The 18,558-nt window shown below is 34.8% G+C and overlaps 1 protein-coding gene across 14 annotated transcripts in view; it reads left to right on the top strand.

The window, feature by feature from the left end:
• The window catches only part of REV3L (REV3 like, DNA directed polymerase zeta catalytic subunit), a 189,342-nt gene that overhangs the window by 144,196 nt on the left and 26,588 nt on the right, over positions 1-18,558 (top strand). For 13 of the 14 annotated variants that reach the window (XR_012433354.1, XM_005551601.5, XM_065542889.2 and 10 more), the window contains 4 exons: positions 6,198-6,339; positions 8,476-8,720; positions 10,052-10,160; positions 12,100-12,306. Coding sequence is in view for 12 of the 14 variants with exons in the window: in XM_005551601.5 (XP_005551658.3) it covers positions 6,198-6,339; positions 8,476-8,720; positions 10,052-10,160; positions 12,100-12,306 (703 nt within the window). In the remaining 2 variants the exon portion in view is untranslated. Of the gene's footprint in view, positions 1-6,197; positions 6,340-8,475; positions 8,721-10,051; positions 10,161-11,522; positions 11,650-12,099; positions 12,307-18,558 lie in introns of all 14 variants that reach the window. The other variant, XR_012433355.1, reaches the window with a different exon arrangement.

Genomic DNA, 18,558 nt, shown 5'->3' with positions numbered 1-18,558 from the left:
TGAGCTGCTCTCTATTCAGCCTCATGTGGTTTCATCCTGCTGGTTTTCAGGACAGCCTTGAGCTGTCACTCACAGGGAATCCACCTGTACTTCTGACCCCCCAACTCCTGCCACTTGCACAACTCCCTTTCTCTCTCATACTCCATCCCACAGACTCTACCTGTGAGCTGCCTAAATGAACTCTGAGCTCTTCATCTTTGGCTTAGTAGGACAGCCTTGCTCTGTATAGACTCTGGCACACTGCACTGTATGTAGGAAAAGTCCTGAAATTAATGTGTCTGATTTTTTAAATGAATCAACTGTACTTACTGAATTGTAAGGCTGTGTGGTGGTGAGGATGGAAAAAGTATATCTTTGAAAACAGCTTGGTAATATCTGGGGAAACTGCTTCCTGAGCATGTCATCCAATCCCTTTTGAGGAATCTCAGAGAAGTGAAGTGAAGTAACAGAGAGCACTTAGCTTCTATCAAAGCCTTATAGAAATAGAAGCTGAGAAGTTGGCCAAGTGCGGTGGCTCACACCTGTAATTTCAGCGCTTTGGGATGCTGAGGTGGGTGGATCACCTGAGGTCAGGAGTTGGAGACCAGTCTGGCCAACATGGTGAAACTGCATCTCTACTAAAAATACAAAAAATTAGCCAGGCACACCTGTAATCCCAGCTACTCCGGAGGCCGAGGCATGAAAATCACTTGAACCCGGGAGCAGGAGTCAGAGGTTGCAGTGAGCTAAGATCACGCCACTGCACTCCACTCCAGTCTAGGTGACACAGCAAGACTCCATCTCAAAAAAAAAAAAAAAAAAAAAAAAAAAAAAAAAAAGCTGAGGAGAAGTTACACACCAATAAATAAAACTTGATATTTAACTTAACATTGAAAACTATATTCAGTGGTTTGTTTATGAGCCCCGGAGTCTCTAAATGCATGTTTTACCACCTTTAATTAGGTATTATCTAGGATGATAACTGTTTTTGGCAAGTGAACTAGAGAACTGGAACTAACATTGTATAGAAGGGACTTAGACTAGAAATTATACCATTTATGTTAAATGGATTATGTTATACGAAGAGACCATGCACTCTTTCTTTGAGTAGTCTTGGAAATATCAGACAACTTCATCCTTAAATTTAAGTGAATACTAACAAATTTAAATGAATACATATTAACTTTAAGTGAATACAAAAGAGTAAGTATCACTTACTTTTTTGGTAAGTATGGTAACCCCTTTTGATTTGCATTTGCTTTCTACAGTGTTTTAAGGACATACATATATATTGTAAATCGACTTAGAATGAGAAGAACTTGCTAGTCAAGGATTTTTTTGTGTTAAAGCTGTAAAACACAAAGGTACCCTAATTCTTTTTTAATAAACCCAGATTTTGGTCTCCTGGAAGCCCCTGATTTATGTGAATGAGTTATTTTCCCAACATTTTATTGTTTCGAGCTTAGAACACATTTTTTCATAAAATAATGTCTTGTGATTAGATTCCCAAGCCAGCCTATAAAACTTTTCCTAATCTCTAATATTACTAATCTAGATAATTCCTAATACCAGCATGATTTTATCTGTCATCCATGGAATAGTTATTAAATACTATTCCAGTTTCTGAGCTAAGAGGTATGTCCTGGGAGCAGAGTTGTGTAGCTGAAGAAGATAATATAAGAAATTTTATTTTATATTTGCTGTAAATAGAGTCAGTCCACAGAAAAACTTCAGAATAAGTGAATTTTGTACTCGGGATTCTCCTGTCTCCTTTTTTGTCACCTTCTCCCCAGATGAACTATCTTGAAAAGTACCCATGCCTTCAGAATGCTCTAAGTTCGCATTTCAACACTACCCAGGCCTATCTTGAGTAGCATGTGCTTTATAATTATGCTTCCCTTCCTCCTTTCCAGATCAAAACTTGCATTTATTACCCTTAAGTTTCACAAAGCATTAAGAGGATGGCATAATTCTTTAACAACAATTTTAAAAACTAACAAGAGTCTTATCTTGTCCTTTAACCATAAGTAAAGGCCGCAATTACTCTTTCTCTTTTGTGTTACATGGTTAGTGAGATAGGACCCGAAAGTAGAAATGATGATGATCTTATTTCAGAAAGATCACTGTTTTAAATTAAAAAGTCTACTTTTTAAATGCATTTTTTAAAAAATTAGCCATTCAAAGTATTTTTTATGTTCATGCCTATGGGTCAGCAGATTTAGATCAGAAAACAGCAGTTGTTACCTGCTAGATAAATTATACAAGCTAAAATGTCCCTTGTTAAATTAACCTTTAGTTATGAAAGATAAGATGCATCTAATTTGTATATATATATTACTTGGTTACCAGTCAGTAGAGAGGAATACATTTAGTGAAATGCTTATTTCACCAAATAGTGAATGCTTATTCATTTCACAAAATGGTCTACCATTTTTGTTAGTGAGGAAATGAGTAATTTGCTGTGGTGATAGAAATTTAATAAGATAGTTACTCATTTGTAATGTATTATCTTGTTTTCTTTTCATCATGTTTTCATTTACTTGACCAAAATCTCAGTTTCTAGTATACAAGGTTTGTAAACTAGGACAGATTAGGCTTACAGTAATCCTCTGTTCTCTTATCTATAATAGAGAGATGTTAATATATTCTACCTCATGGAGTGAAGTAAGAATTAAATGAGATAGTATGAGTCTTGAACACACAGAAGTCTCTCAATAAATGTTAATTGGTACGTCTTTCTTTTCAGGATAGAGAATTAGATTCTGAATGAAATGAAATAGTAATTACCATAATTGTAATAATAGCTGCAAAGGTTATTAAGTTTTTGCTTTGCCTAACACCTTACAACAACCTTATTATTACCACTGTTTCACACATACTGAAACTGAGAGCTAGAGAGTTAAGTGATTTGCCTAGGGTCACATAGTAGCTTACAACAGAGCCACAATTTGAACCTAGGACTATCTCACTCCAGAGTCTGTGCTGTCAACCAATGTGTGAAAATCTCTTAGATTGTATTCTTCAAAATGTGAAATAAACCATTTCCACTTAAAAAAAAAAAGAGTTATATATAGTATAGTAAAAATATTTCTTTTGAAATATACTATTATACCCATTTATTTAAGTTCTAATAGACTATACTGCCTCAAAAAATGGCGTCGATCTTAGTCAAATAACTTAAATCAGGAGCCTTTAAAGATTCAGTTTAATTAGTTTTGTATACAAAGTATTTAGACTTACTTTCACCATTTTTGCCCAAACAACAAACTTTTTGTACCTCATTAAATAACATCAACAAAAGTAAAAAGCTAACATCAATCTAGGAAAACCATTTTCACCATAACAGTTATGTATATTAACTGTATTATATACTTTTAAATTAGTAAAAAAAAAAAATGGGTAAAAGACATGAACAACTATCAAAGGAAAAAAATCCTGAAATATTCAAATGTCTACCTCATATACAGTGTATAAATACCTTAATAAATACCTTACTAAAGGAATTCTTAATCTGCTGATTATGTTCTTAATTGTACCATGAATTACAAAAACCAATTGGCAAAATCAGTCTCATTTAAAAAAAAAAAAAAGGACTTTAGGCTGGAGTAAACAATGAAAATAAACCAGTATGTTTTAAAACACATTTTCCAAAACAAATTATCATCAACATACTTCAAGTGGTAACTCTTCTCCTGAATCACCACCTACAGATTTCAAGGAAATATTCATGCCTAGTCAGCATGATAATCTGTTGAGACAGATTCTTATATAAGTTTTGTGTAACACATACCTTTTTAAAGTCTTCTGTTAAACCTGTGTTGGTTGAGACTTAACACTTTTCTCATCTTTTACAAATCTCAGCAAAATGCTTGTGTGCTGCCTGGCATTTTCAGAAATTATGTTGGTGTCTCACTATTTTGGTATCTCATTTGGCACGTTTCTCCAGGTCAGCTCTCTGTTCATATGTTGAGAGGGCAAAGTGTAAATGTATCTCATTTTTCTGCACTATCCATAGATAAATCCACACATCCTAAAGGAGTGGTGAGCCGTTAAATCCATTTTGTTTTATTTTAAAGGGACTGATTTGATTTATATATAATGCATTATTTCAGATTTACACTTTGCAGTTTTGTATTGTTGAGGGGTTACTAAAACAAAAAAAAATCAGATTAAAATGTGATACCATTTTTTGTCTATCAAACTCATAACTTTAAAAACTATAATCTTCATTGTTGACAAATATACAAGGAAACAAGCACTTTATCATCAGTAGTATGAATATAAATTATTAAAACTTTTCTGGAAAGCAGTGTATTGCTAGGTATTGAAAACTGACCAAATCTGGGAATTTATTTTAAGGAATTATTTAATCATCTGTACAAAGACTTAGCTTTAAAAATGTTCATCACAGCGTTGCTTACAGTAATAAAAGATATTCAGTAAATGTTTCGATTAAATATGTTATAATTATACAATAGCATACTCGATAGCTACAAAACAAATATGGGGAGTCAGTATATTAAGTTAAAAATGTAAATTATGAAACAGAATTTCTGTTTATTTTGTTAAACAATTATTTATAGAGTTTAGGATTTTTTCATGTTTGCCTAATGTTTTAACAGCTTTATTGAGATAAAATTTGTATATCATACAATTCACCCATTTAAAGTATATGACTCACTGAGTTTTAGCATATTCAAAGTTGTACAACAGCATCACAGTAAGTTTTAGAATATTTTAATTACCCTAAATGGAAATCCTACATCGTGTAGCCACCACTCTTCAACCTTTCATCACTCCTATCACCCCCTCCACCAGAGTCCCCCCACCCTCTACCTCTTGCCTTAGACAACCACTGATCTACTTTCTGTCCCCATAGATTTGACTATCCTCGACATTTCATGTTAACAGAATCACGCAATATGTAATCTTTTGTGGCTGCCTTCTTTCAGCATATTGCTGTCCAAATTTGTCCATGTTATAGCATCTTTCAGTATTTCTTTTATTGCTGAATAATACTGTATTGTATCGATATATACTACATTTTATTTCTTCATCAGTTGATAGACATTTTGGTTGTTTCCACTTTGGGCTACTATGATTAATACTGGAACATTCATATATAGTGTTTTGTGTAGATATCTGTTTTCATTCCTTTTGGATGTATACCAAGGAGTAGAATTTTTGGTGGATTATATGGTAACTCTGTGTTTAACTATTTGAGGAACTGGCAAATTATCTTCCCAAGCAACTACACTATTTTATGTTCCCACCAGCAGTATATGAGGGTTCCAGTCTCTCCACTTTTTTGCTAATACCTGTTATTATCTTTTTTATAATAGGGGTTTTTTTTCTTCCTTCACATTCATTTTCTAGTTTTTCTATTAAGCATTAGTCATGTGTCAGAGGAAAAGGTTTTTAAACACATTTATTGAACAATTATGTGACTATATTGTTCTAAAAGCAATATAATTAAAGATTACAATATATGTGAACCTTAATCTTCAAATGAATAAATTGTATTCCTTATAGTATACTTTTGGATCATTTTTACATTTTATAATATCAAAATTCATTTTATGGATTTGCTGAGGGCTTTATTGTTTATTTTCTTAAGAAGGTAAGGTAAAGAGGTTAATTTTTTAAGGTTTAAACTGAAAAACAAAACTTTTATATTTTCACAAAAAATAATTATTTGAAATATGTTTAACCCACGTATTATCTCACTAAAAATTATGTTACTGATTTTTCTGAATCTTCACCAAATTACTTTTTTTGCCATGAAAAGATAGTGCATGTTTTTATTTTAGACTTATATTTACCATGATAACCCAGACCCTTCATGTTCTTTAAAAATTTATAGATATGATAATAATTATTGCATAATCGGTAGCTGTATCTTAAAGGAGAATGTTAATTTTCTATAATAAGAATAGAGCAGCATCAAGCAAAATATCAAAAAATAGTGATCCTTAATCTTACCACCTAATCACAAGCACTATTTTAAATTTTGCTTATTTTTCCTGGCTTTTATGCCCTTGAAATACCTGAAATTTTCTAATGTTTTATTCCTTAACATACTTGGCTTAAAGGCTTATATCATTACTTTCCTTAAGTAACCACACTTTTAGCATGTAGATTTTTGGCAGGAAAAAAGTACTGTTTTCAAGTGTCCAAATTTTTCCCTGATGTTCATAATGTGGATTCTTTTTTAACAGATGGAAAATGGTTGATCATTATGTTAGCCGTGTCCGTGGAAATCTCCAAATGTTGGAACAACTGGACCTGATTGGGAAAACCAGTGAGATGGCTAGACTTTTTGGCATTCAATTTTTACATGTACTGACAAGGGGTTCACAGGTGGGAAATCAGTTTTCTTGCAGACTTGAAAGTTCTGTATGAGTGATACACTTTTATGATATTTGAAGTGATTTGACTTTTTAAACTTTCTGTTTGGTACCAACTAATCAATAGCTGGGTAATAAAATCTTATTTTATTCTCTTTCTATGCCAGCTTTCCAGCCACTGCCAAGTGTTTTATGGTATTAAGAAAATAAATGTCCATGCCCTTAAGGATATTATATTCCTGTATATTGTTACTGTGATTAAAGATGCCCCTTAAAACTGGAGAAGCAACAAAGAAAGTCTACCTTTCTTTTGTTTTACATGTTTAATTTTGGCTTCTTAAAACTTCCCGTAGTTAATTTTAATATAAAAATAAAAGCTTGAAAATCAATATAAGTGGACTATGTAACTTTTTAAAATGTTATTAAAAAAAAAAACATGAAAAGCTATTTAATTCATATCTTTCTAAGTAATTTCCCAAAGATATAATGAGAGATTTTTGCTAAACACCTTGCTGAAAATGATTTTATGTATTAATTCAACAAATATGTATTTGAATACCTGTAGTTTGTTAAGCACTGTGGTAGGCATCAGGGATACCATATTAAAACACTCAGATTCCTTAACCTTGTAAAATCCTTAATTATTTTAATTACCTGTGTCTATAACATTCCTCAATCAACCAGTTCAGTAAATATAGCAAAAATAGAGTTCCAGCTAGTTTTATCTGTTTATTTCATTTAATTGTTTATAAGCTATTTATTTTATTTATACCCATCAAATTTAACACCTATTTGAGCTAGCCTGTAATAAAAGGCAAAGATACCTTAAAACCTCATGAGAATACTTCGAACCCAGGCTGATTCTTGTGAGTAATTTTTTTTTTCTGATACCCCAGGCCATCTGCTTAATAGTTATTATTAGAAACAAACATACCAGTAATTGCTTGATTCAGTTTTGCTAAGGACCAGTAATAAGCTGATTACTATTCAGTTCTTTTTTTATTATTTTTTAATTATTTCCACAACAAAAGCCACATTCAATACTTTATAATTCTATAATCATTTTGTTTGTTTCTTTGAAAAACTGGGATAACATTTTCTATCTTAAGTCTCATGACAGCTTTTTCATTCTCTTAATTTTCCCAAATAAATGTCTCCAAGATGATTGACCAACTTCTTAAATGAAATTGTCAAACTATACAGCTGTCTGTCCTGCACTTTTTTTATTATAGTATAACTGTAAATAAAGAGGGCCAGGCACAGTGGCTCATGCCTGTAATCCCAGCAGTTTAGGAGGCCAAGGTGGGGGATCACTTGAGGTCAGGAGTTCAAGACCCCCTCGGCCAACATGGTGAAACCCCATCTCTACTAAAAATACAAAAAGTAGCCGGGCGTGGTGGTGCAAGCCTGTAATCCCAGCTACTCAGGAGGCTGAGACAGGAGAATCTCTTGAACCCTGGAGGGGGAGGTTGCAGTGAGCCGAGATTGTGCTGTTGCATTCCAGCTTGGACAACAGAGCGAGACTTGATCTCAAAATAAATAAGTAAATAATAAAAATAAAAAGAGATCTAATTGCATCTGTCCTTTAAAATTGACTTATCTTTTAAGTTATTTGACATGTTTTATAGTTTTTATAAAAGTCATAGGAATAGGAAAAGGATTTACATATATCCCTTTTCACATCTGAAAGCTGACTAAATAACTAGTATTGCAGGCTGGGCATGGTGGCTCACACCTATAATCCCAGCACTTTGGGAGGCCAAGGTGGGCAGATCACGGGAGGTCAGGAGTTCGAGACCAGCCTGACTAACATGATGAAACCCTGTTTCTACTAAAAATACAAAAAATTAGCTGGACATGGTGGTGTGCGCCTGTAATCCCAGGCTGAGGTAGGAGAATCGCTTGAACCCGGGAGGCGGAGGTTGCAGATTGCCGAAATCGCACCGTTGTACTCCAACTTGGGCAACAAGAGTGAAACACCGTCTCGGAAAAAAAAAAAAAAAAAAAAAAAAAAAAACTAGGACTGCAAAAAAAAAAAGTCATACAGTCTTATTCTGAAAAGCAGATTATCCTCAAATGATTGTATATTCAAATTACCAATGTATTTAAACTGTGTTTCTTCTCTTCTCACCTCCCTTTCTCCCCACAGTACCGTGTGGAATCAATGATGTTGCGTATTGCTAAACCAATGAACTATATTCCTGTGACACCTAGTGTTCAGCAAAGATCCCAAATGAGAGCCCCACAGTGTGTTCCTCTAATTATGGAGCCTGAATCCCGCTTCTATAGCAACTCTGTTCTTGTTTTGGATTTCCAATCACTTTATCCTTCCATCGTGATTGCATATAACTACTGCTTTTCCACCTGCCTTGGCCATGTGGAGAACTTGGGAAAGTAAGGTTTTTTTCACATTTACAGTAATGTTGTGTTTTGTACTTCCTACTAAAATTAGACACTTTCTGAGTGTCTCTTTGCTCTTGACACCTTCCCTATGGGCAAGATAAATGGGCTATATCCCAGCTAATCCATTCATTGTAGTTGTCTTACTAATTGACATGGATCACAGTCTGATTAATCCAGCTTCATGGATGGATGACTCATGAAGAGGATTGGGAATAGATCAGCCTTGCAACTGTTTCACTCCATATGTAACTATGGTCTCTCTTAAAATGAAAGTTAAATTGTTGATATAAATTACCTTGCAGTGGAACAGTTTGAGGATTATGATCTTGTAACTCCAACTATGACCGCCTCTTTATTTTTCTTATAAATAGTCCAGGATTTTAAAAATTAAATGGTAGGTTTTATTGATTAATGTAAATTAAATTTCATAAACTGATAATAACATTTTAAATTCTCAAAGGATTAGATGCTTTTCTTGATTTGTAGGAAATACGGAGTCTTCCTTTTTATTGATTTTTGCGTATTGGAGACCATGTGTTGGTTTTAGTATATGCTGTACTCCTTCATAGAAAGCATCTGTGGAAATTATATTGGTAATCCTGTCTTTTTATTAAAAACAGGAATTTGGAAAATTTACAAGATTTACACTCTTTCTATTTAAGGTTTAAATTCTTCTCTTTAAATATGTTCACAGGGATGTTCAATAAAAATAAATTTTTATTTAATTTAGTATAAGATGATTGGGCCGCACGCAGTGGCTCACGCCTGTAATCCCAGCACTTTGGGAGGTTCAGGCAGGCGGATCACGAGATCAGGAGATTGTGACCATCCTGGCTAACACGGTGAAACCCTGTTTCTACTAAAAATGCAAAAAATTAGCCCGGCATGGTGGTGGGTTCCTGTAGTCCCAGCTACTCGGGAGGCTGAGGCAGGAGAATGGCATGAACCCAGGAGGCAGAGCTTGCAGTGAGCCAAGATCGCACCACTGCACTCCAACCTGGACAACAGAGCGAGAGTCCATCTCAAAAAATAATAAAATAAATAAAATAAGATGATCAGATGTTGAAATTTGGTTTTCAGTATAGATTTTACCCATAAATTTTAGGATAGTACCATTTAAGAAACGTTTATTGTAATAAATTGTGAATATTTGAAAAACTGTTTTGGTAATGAGGCAAATAAACATATTACTAAGTACATGAATTCACGTTTAGATGTTTGAAAATGAATTTCTAATGGAGTTAGAAATATTTTTTAAATTGCCTAAAATCTCTGTTCTATGATTTGAGGAAGTGTTTGCTTAATATTCTCTTTCTTAACAGGTATGATGAGTTCAAATTTGGCTGTACCTCTCTGAGAGTACCTCCAGATTTACTTTACCAAGTTAGGCATGATATCACAGTGTCCCCCAATGGAGTAGCTTTTGTCAAGGTAATACTCTCTTGTAAATGAAAGATAACAACTATGGCTTAACTTGTGGAGAGCTGATAATGGTTTAGATATTGTTGGCACATAATAGAAAAGAAAAACACCAAGTTTGCTTGAATATTTTATCTCAAAAAGTCAAAGATACAAGAATCGTCTAAGAAATCACTTCAGGAACAAACCAGTCACCTTGATTTTTCTTGAATTTAGGTTTTAAATCTTTAAATTGTTAAATTTTAGTTAATGAAATATTGAAAGAAATAAACAATACGCTTATACCTTCTGCCCTTTATTAGAACCAGGCCGACTTAAATAGCAACTTAATGGTCAAAATATATTACCTACAGAGATTTAAATTTCTTTAATGTGTAGATGCTACTAGTTGTTCTTCTACATTATTTTAAATTAAGACTATCTTAGAATTAATGATACTGTAATAGGCTTATTTATTATATTTTTAAGAAGATACCCAAACTAAAAATAGGATCCCTTTTTTCTCTCCTGTATCTCCCCTCAAAAGAGACAAAAGAAAACTTTATAAATTAAAGACAAATAAGAGAGATCTAAAAGATTATATTGCCTCTTATATGCCAACTTCATTCCTTTTCTATTTTCTTAGCAGTGAGTCTGTACTAGAATCATGAGACAGTAGAGTGGTTGATGGTAGAGGGGACCCCACCAGCCCTCAAATTCATTCTGGTGTACTATATCAAAAGTGGCATCATTCTCTATCAGTAAGAGGGAATGCTAAACTAAAATTAGCAATGTAGATGAAGAAAATTTTAACCGAAGAGTTCATGGTATGTTTCTTTTTGGAAAATTTTAAAATGTAGTATTTCTAGGGACTGATGTAGATGAGATCTACTTGGAGAAATGGAAATAGATTTTTTTTTAATTAAATGGGTCTTTATATAAAAATCAGTTTTCACATCACATTTCTGCAAATTTGGTCCCTGTTCTTTTTATCTTATGTCTTAAAACATTATGGCTGCTTCAAAATGTACACCAAATGAATTAGAGGTTAGAATATGTTCTCATTGTCGCATATCTGGCAGCTTATTATCTCCCTTTAACAGCTTTTTTTAAAACTTGCGTCTACTTTTGGACCCAGTGTGTAAAGCTTAATAAAAATAGGATTTTTAAAATATTCAGGTGTGTGATGATCCTATACCTGAGATTTTGGTTGCTAGGTCCGACATGCATTACCTTGCACGTGTCTGTGAATCATCATCAAAGTTAATACTGTTTTGTGGTTTTCATTCCTACTGGAGTTCTCATAAATTCTCCCTAGTCTTGATTAATACAAATGATTTTTTTTTTTTTGGCATCAACAAATTTTATCACCTCACTATTCATCCCCTCTTCCAGATTGCTAATAAATATAGGCCGGAGGGGATGGCTTAGTGGTCTAAGCATCAGATTTGAAATACCTAGAGTCCCTGGAACTGCAGGTTTGAATGTCAGCAGAGTCAACCCAGCTCATCATTCTTCCAAGGTAGATAAATGGAGTTCCATGCAGATTTCTGTGTGGGGTCATTAGGATGAGATCTTTAAAAACTGAGTTGGTTATGAGTGATACAAGTCCCATCTGTCGTTTTGAAAGAATGGGGGTTTCTGTCAAAGTTTTGAACAAAATTTCCCTCTGAACTTGTTGTATGGTCACTTATGCACTAGTTGACATCCTCCTCCCTGGAGGTCTCTGAACTCACATGGAAGTGCTCTATTAGATTTATAAACATTGCAGGAACCATTTAGGAGAAAAATACTCTTCCAAGAAATAAAATGTGATGATTTTATATTGACGGCCACTAATACTATGGTCACTCTATTGTTAGCATGTTTCAATTCATGACAGTTGGCCATTATATATTTTATGCTTCCTTCTTAATTATATAAATCTATAATGTTTGAGGGGTTTTAAACATTTTTTTTTTCTTTATGATAGCCTTCAGTAAGAAAAGGTGTACTACCAAGAATGCTTGAAGAAATTTTGAAGACTAGATTTATGGTGAAGCAGTCAATGAAGGCTTACAAGCAAGACAGAGCCCTGTCACGAATGCTTGATGCACGTCAGTTGGGACTTAAGCTGATAGCAAATGTCACATTTGGCTATACAGCTGCTAATTTTTCTGGGAGAATGCCATGCATTGAAGTAAGTGATACAAATCTGTAGTTTTTTCAAAAGAGACTAAAATATAGCGAGGCACAGTGGCACTCACCTTGTATTCCCAGTTACTTTGGAAGCTAAGGTGTGGTATGGGGGGCTTCAGCCCAGAGTTGAATCCTGCCTGGACAACACAGTGAGACCTCATCTCTTTTTAAAAAGAAAAAAAAAAGGCCAGGCATGGTGGCTCACACATGTAATCCCAACACTTTGGGACGCCGAGGCGGGCGGATCACGAGGTCAGGAGTCGCGACCAGCGTGGCCAACATGGTGAAACACGGTCTCTACTAAAAACACAAAAATTAGCTGGGTGTGGTTGTGGACACCTGTAATCCCAGTTATTCAAGAGGTTGAGGCAGGATAATCACTTGAATCCAGGAGGCAGAGGTTGCAGTGAGCCAAGATCGCACTCCAGCCTGGGTGACAGAACAAGACTTGGTCTCAAAAAAGTGGCTCACACCTATAACCCCAACACTTTGGGAGGCCAAGGCACGTAGATTACTTGAGCTCAGGAGTTTGAGACCAGCCTGGGCAACATGGTGAAACCCCATCTCTAACCAAAAATGCAAAAATTAGCCGGGCATAGTGTTATGTGCCTGTGGTTCCAGTTACTTGGGAGGCTGAGATGGGAGGGTCACTAGAGCCTTGGAAGTCAAGGTTGCAGTGAGCCATAATTGCACCACTGCATTCCAGCCTGGGTGACAGAACAAGACCCTGTGTCAAAAAAAAGAGAGAGACTAAAGCAGCATTAAATGAATGCCTGTTCATTCAAGCATTTCATTTTGTTTTAAAACTTTAATAAACCATTTCATTTCTATGACATAGGATCAGTTTTTCTCATACCAAGCCTCAATATGTACATATTCTTGGGGATCTGTGACTTTTCTCTGTATCTCGGTGTCTTTATTCCAATGATCATTTTAGAAATTAGCATACACATATTTCTGCATTATCTTCATAACTATACTTTAACTTTCTATTAGCATGAAATTTCAGTGCCACCTTTGTAGCAGTTTTTACAACAACCTTGGTAGTGCATAATTCATTTTATGTATTGACAAGAGATCTGATTATAGTTATATTGGCTTGTCCAAATGTCACAATTAGCCAAGTGTGGTGGTTCACACTCGTGATCCCAACAACTCAGGAGTCTGAGGTAGGAGGATTGCTTGAGCCCAGGAGTTCAAGACTAGCCTAAGCAACATAGTGAGCCCTTGCCTCTATTAATACATAAAATTGAAAACTAAAAAAAATGTTTTAAGTCAGAATAAACAACAATCATTCCATATTTACTAGTATACCAGTAGATATAAAGCAGAACCTTTTTTGCAGTGATGAGTGACAGCTGAAAGACATTTTTCATAGAATAAGACTTAATTTCCTATTTACTAAGTTAAGGTGTTTATTTGATACAAATACAATATAGTGTGACAGGGTAATATAATAATATACTGCTGAGTGAGAAAAGAACAGAATAGCTTGTTATATTGTGATCTTTTCGTGCCAAATGAAGGCCAGAGGACATTGTGGTATATCATATTTGCATTAGTTCAGTAAGAGAAAAACAAAGAAAGCATAAAGTCTTCACACAGCTCACAGTAGGCAAAATGAACTCCAAAAACATGAGCAAGGCAGGAGTGGCATATTCACATTGAAAGCAGCAAAATACCATCTCTAGTGAAAACTTAATATTGTTAACTTGAATATTTTGGTACAGTAATATGATTTTGTGCTGTATAAATTTTTTTATGGTTGCACTGTAAAGGCTGTAAGCAATAAAAGTTTGTATCTAGGTTTATATTTGTATACTTTTAGGTGAGATAAAAAATACTTTGTTAGTCCTGAGGGTTCATGTTAATACATTTGAAAAGCACTGATCGATATGATCTAGCAGAAAAAAAATGGAAATGGTATTACTAATGGAAAACCAAAAGATATCCTTTTTTTTTTTTTTTTTTTTTTTGAAACAGGGTCTTGCTTTGTCGCCCAGGCTAGAGTGCAGTGGCTTAACCACATGCTTGTCCCAAATCCTTTCTTAGGGGCCATTTCCACATTTCCCTAATTTCTTCCCACCTCTCAGTTTTAAAAGTGTTTATTAATGTATTTTAGTAATAAAACAATGCAGAAATACTATTTTAAAAATATGTAAATACTGTAACTCTAGAATAACCAGAATTTGGGAGGATTTTTGAACTAGCAGTGGAAGTTTAGGAATAGAGTTTCACCAGGGAGTACGTTCCTGCTTTGCATGATGAACTCAGACTGCCAAGCAATACCTGCTTCCTTGACCCTGGTCTTCTCAGCTATTCTCAGGTTAATGACTGCAAGCATGCATTTGGCCCCTCATCATATGCTAACTTCACAACAATACAGTGTTAACTTCTAGGTGAAATCATGAGTGGAAAAAGCAGCTAAAAATCACAGAAAGAGCCTCTTATGAATAAGTGAAAAGTTAGCACCAATCAAGTAACAATGGAAGGTATCAGCCACTTTTTTTTTTTAAAGGGCAGATGGCTTCATTCTTTTTTATGGCTGTATGATATTCTATTGTACACATAATATGGCATTTCCTTTATCCATTCACCCGTTGATGGACACTTAGGTTGCTTCCATATCTTGACTGCTATTGTGAATAGTGCTGCAGTAAATATGGGAGTGCAGATATCTATTCAATGTCCCAATGTCCTTTTTTTTTTTTTTTTTTTTTTTTGGATGTATACCCAGGAGTGGGATATCTGGATCATATGGTAGTTCTATTTTTAGATTTTTGCGGCACCTCCATATTGTTCTACATAGTGACTCTACTAATTTACATTCCCACTAACAGTGGGTTCCCCTTTCTCCACATCCTTGCCAGCATTCGTTATTGCCTGTTTTTTGGATAAAAGCCATTTTAGCTGGAGTGAGAAGACATCTCATTATAATTTTGATTTGAATTTCTCTGATTAGTAATATTAGTCATTTGTCATCTTTTGAGAAATGTCTGTTCAGACCTTTTGTGCATTTTTAATCTAATTATTTGGGTTTTTTTCCTACTGAGTTGTTTAAGTTCCTTACGTATTCTGGTTATTAATCCCACGTCAGATGGGTGGTTTGCAGATATTTTCTCCCATTCTGTGGGTTGTCTCTTCACTTTGTTGATTATTTCCTTTACTGTGCAGAAGGTTTTTAGCTTTATGTGATCCCATTTGTCCAGTAATCAGCCCTAAAAAAGAATAAAATCCTGTCATTTGCAAAACACGGATGGAACTGAAGGACATTATGCTAAGTGAAATAAGCTAGACAGAGAAAGACAAATATCACATGTTCTTACTCATGTGGAAACTAAAAAAAATTAGTGAACTCATGGAGATAGAGAGTAGAATGATGGTTGCCAGAGGCTGTGAAGTGGGGAAGGAGGGAGATAAAGTGGAAATGATTAATGAGTACAAAAATACAATTAGAATGAATAAAATCTAGTATTTGGTAGCACAGTAGAGTATAGTGAACTGCAACTTATTGTATATTTTTAAATAACTAAAAGAATGGAATTGAAATGTCTAACACAAATAAATGATAAGTGCTTGAGGTGATGGGTATCCCAGTTACCCTGATTTGATCATTACACACTGTCTGCCTGTGTACATCATATGTACAACATATACATATATATACAAGTTATCTATCCAGAATAATTAAAACCTTTAAAAGCGGGAGGCGAATGGATTACTGTCTGTGGTCTCCTGCTTTCCTTCAGAGAACACATAATCAAAAAAGTGCAGACCTGGACTGTCATAGAGAAAGATAAGATTTTGTAAGCATATAAGGAGAATATGGAGAATAAATAAATGTAGCTAATAGTTGGAGGTTAATGTCTCTGTCTCAGTACTATCATAGAGAAAGACAAGACTTTGTCAGCAAAAATTCCTATGAAGAGAATATGGAGAATAAAGTAGCTAATAGTGGAGGTTAATGCCTCTGTCTTAGTTGGACTTCATAAATTAAAATTTTTGTATGTTGACAGTTTTCTACTAAACTATTGGTCATTCATATTTATGATAAAGGTATATTTGTGCCTTTTTAAAAATTGAACTTTATTTTTATGTCTCTTCAGAAAATTAATTTTTACTTAAAAAAATTTGTTTTTATTAACTTTTGAGCATCCCCAGTCATGGCCTAAATTGTGAAACCATTTCTTTTCCTCTTTTAAATCCTCTCTTAGCCCTTTAATGAAGTAATGCTTTTCAGGTTAGGAACCTTACCATAAAGTAGCAGAATCTGTTAATTTAATTACTTCTCCTTCCCTCTTCCACCTCCCCCTCACTCTAGTGCTGCTGAATTCTTACTACATGGTCTTCAGGGGTAACTGCAGAGTTCTGACTCTTTTGGGTATAACTTTAATGGGTCAGAGTAAGAGCATTAGGCAGACATTTAAGACCGCTATGTATATGTACAAGTATATACTTACTTGTAAGTATATATTTCAGAAGTGTATTTGACTTTGACGCTAAGATGGCTTGCTCATGCAACTCTTTGTCCTCACATATTTAAAAGTTGACCTTGTCCGGGCACAGTGGCCTGTAATTCCAGCACTTTGGGAGGCCAAGGCGGGCGGATCACGAGGTCAGGAGATCGAGACCATCCTTACTAACACAGTGAAACCCCACCTCTACTAAAATACAAAAAAATTAGCCGGGCGTGGTGGCGGGCACCTTTAGTCCCAGCTACTCGGGAGGCTGAGGCAGGAGAATGGTGTGAACCCAGGAGGCGGAGCTTGCAGTGAGCCCAGATCGCGCCACTGCACTCCAGCCTGAGCGACAGAGCAAGACTCCATCTCAAATGAATAAATAAATAAATAAATAAATAAATAAATAAATAAATAAATAAAATAAAATAAAATAAAAGTTGACCTTGTTTGAAAGTGGCGGCAGGTAACAGAACATTTTATTCAATTTGAGTTTCCATTAGATAACATGATTTTTGTAATGTATTAAGTTATAGTTTACATTCTCAAGATTTTCTGTTGTACTAGAGGTCTCAGCAGAATTCATAATCTTAATTTAAAACCCAAGGCCAGGCGTGGTGGCTCACACCTGTAATTCCAACACTTTGGGAGGCTGAGGCAGGTAGATCATTTGAGGCCAGGAGTTCAAGACCAGCCTGGCCATCATGGCAAACCCCATCTACTAAAAATATGAAAAATAGCAGGGCAGGGTGGCGCACGCCTATAATCCCAGCTACTCAGGAGACTGAGGCATGAGAATTGCTTGAACCCAGGAGGCAGAGGTTGCAGTGAGCCAAGATCACACCACTGCACTCCAGCCTGGGCGACAGAACGAGACTCTGTTTCAAAATAAATAAATAAATCAGAATAAATAAATAAATCCCAACTCATTTCTACCAGTTTTATTATTTATTCCTTTGTTCATATACCTAATATGTCCTTTGTAATGCAACTTTAAACAGCCTTTTAAATACTATTCAATCCTACATTTAGTAATTCAAGTTTTACAGTAAAGGGAGAAGGATCATTATTGCTATTGTTTGCTTCTTAACACAAAAAAAACAAAAAATGTGCAGTTTGCATTTTAAAATTGTAAAGGGAATGCTCCATTTATGTTTTATGTTGAATGACAACTTTTCCCACTCTTAGCTTCAATTAGTTTAATAAATAAAACAGCATTGTTATATAGTCTCTTTACTTAACTGTAAATCTCATTAGCATGCTTTTCATATTTGTCAAGGCCCAGCATCTACTTGTTTTGTAAATTCATGCCATGGTCACTGTTAAAATTCACTAATCACAAATGGAAAAAACCTTCCTAGATATATATCTACCTATTTAATTTAAATTGAACACTTTTAATATATTTCCCATCATATAATTAGATACATTTTTCCTTGTATAACTAGTCACAAGATTGAAGTTCAGCATTAACTTTAATGATATTGAGAAACATTGTCATCAACAGTTCAACAGAAAAATTTTGAGAGATACACGTATGTATACTCATGCACCCACAAAGAATGCTTTTCTGCCTAATGAGCTATAAGGGCACGTAAGAAAGTTCTTGAATAGTTCGGGCACAGTGGCTCACACCTGTAATCCCAGTACTTTGGGAGGCCGAGGTGGGCGGATCACGAGGTCAAGAGTTTGAGACTAGCCTGGCCAATATGGTGAAACCCCGTCTCTACTAAAAAAAATAGAAAAATTAACTGGGTATGGTGGTGTGCGCTTGTAGTCCTAGCTACTCAGGAGGC

The sequence above is a fragment of the Macaca fascicularis genome, chromosome 4 (assembly GCF_037993035.2).
Source record: "Macaca fascicularis isolate 582-1 chromosome 4, T2T-MFA8v1.1".
Taxonomy (NCBI): Eukaryota; Metazoa; Chordata; class Mammalia; order Primates; family Cercopithecidae; genus Macaca; species Macaca fascicularis.
The sequence above is the reverse complement of the archived record's forward strand: the minus strand, read 5'-3'. Positions and strand labels throughout refer to the sequence as shown.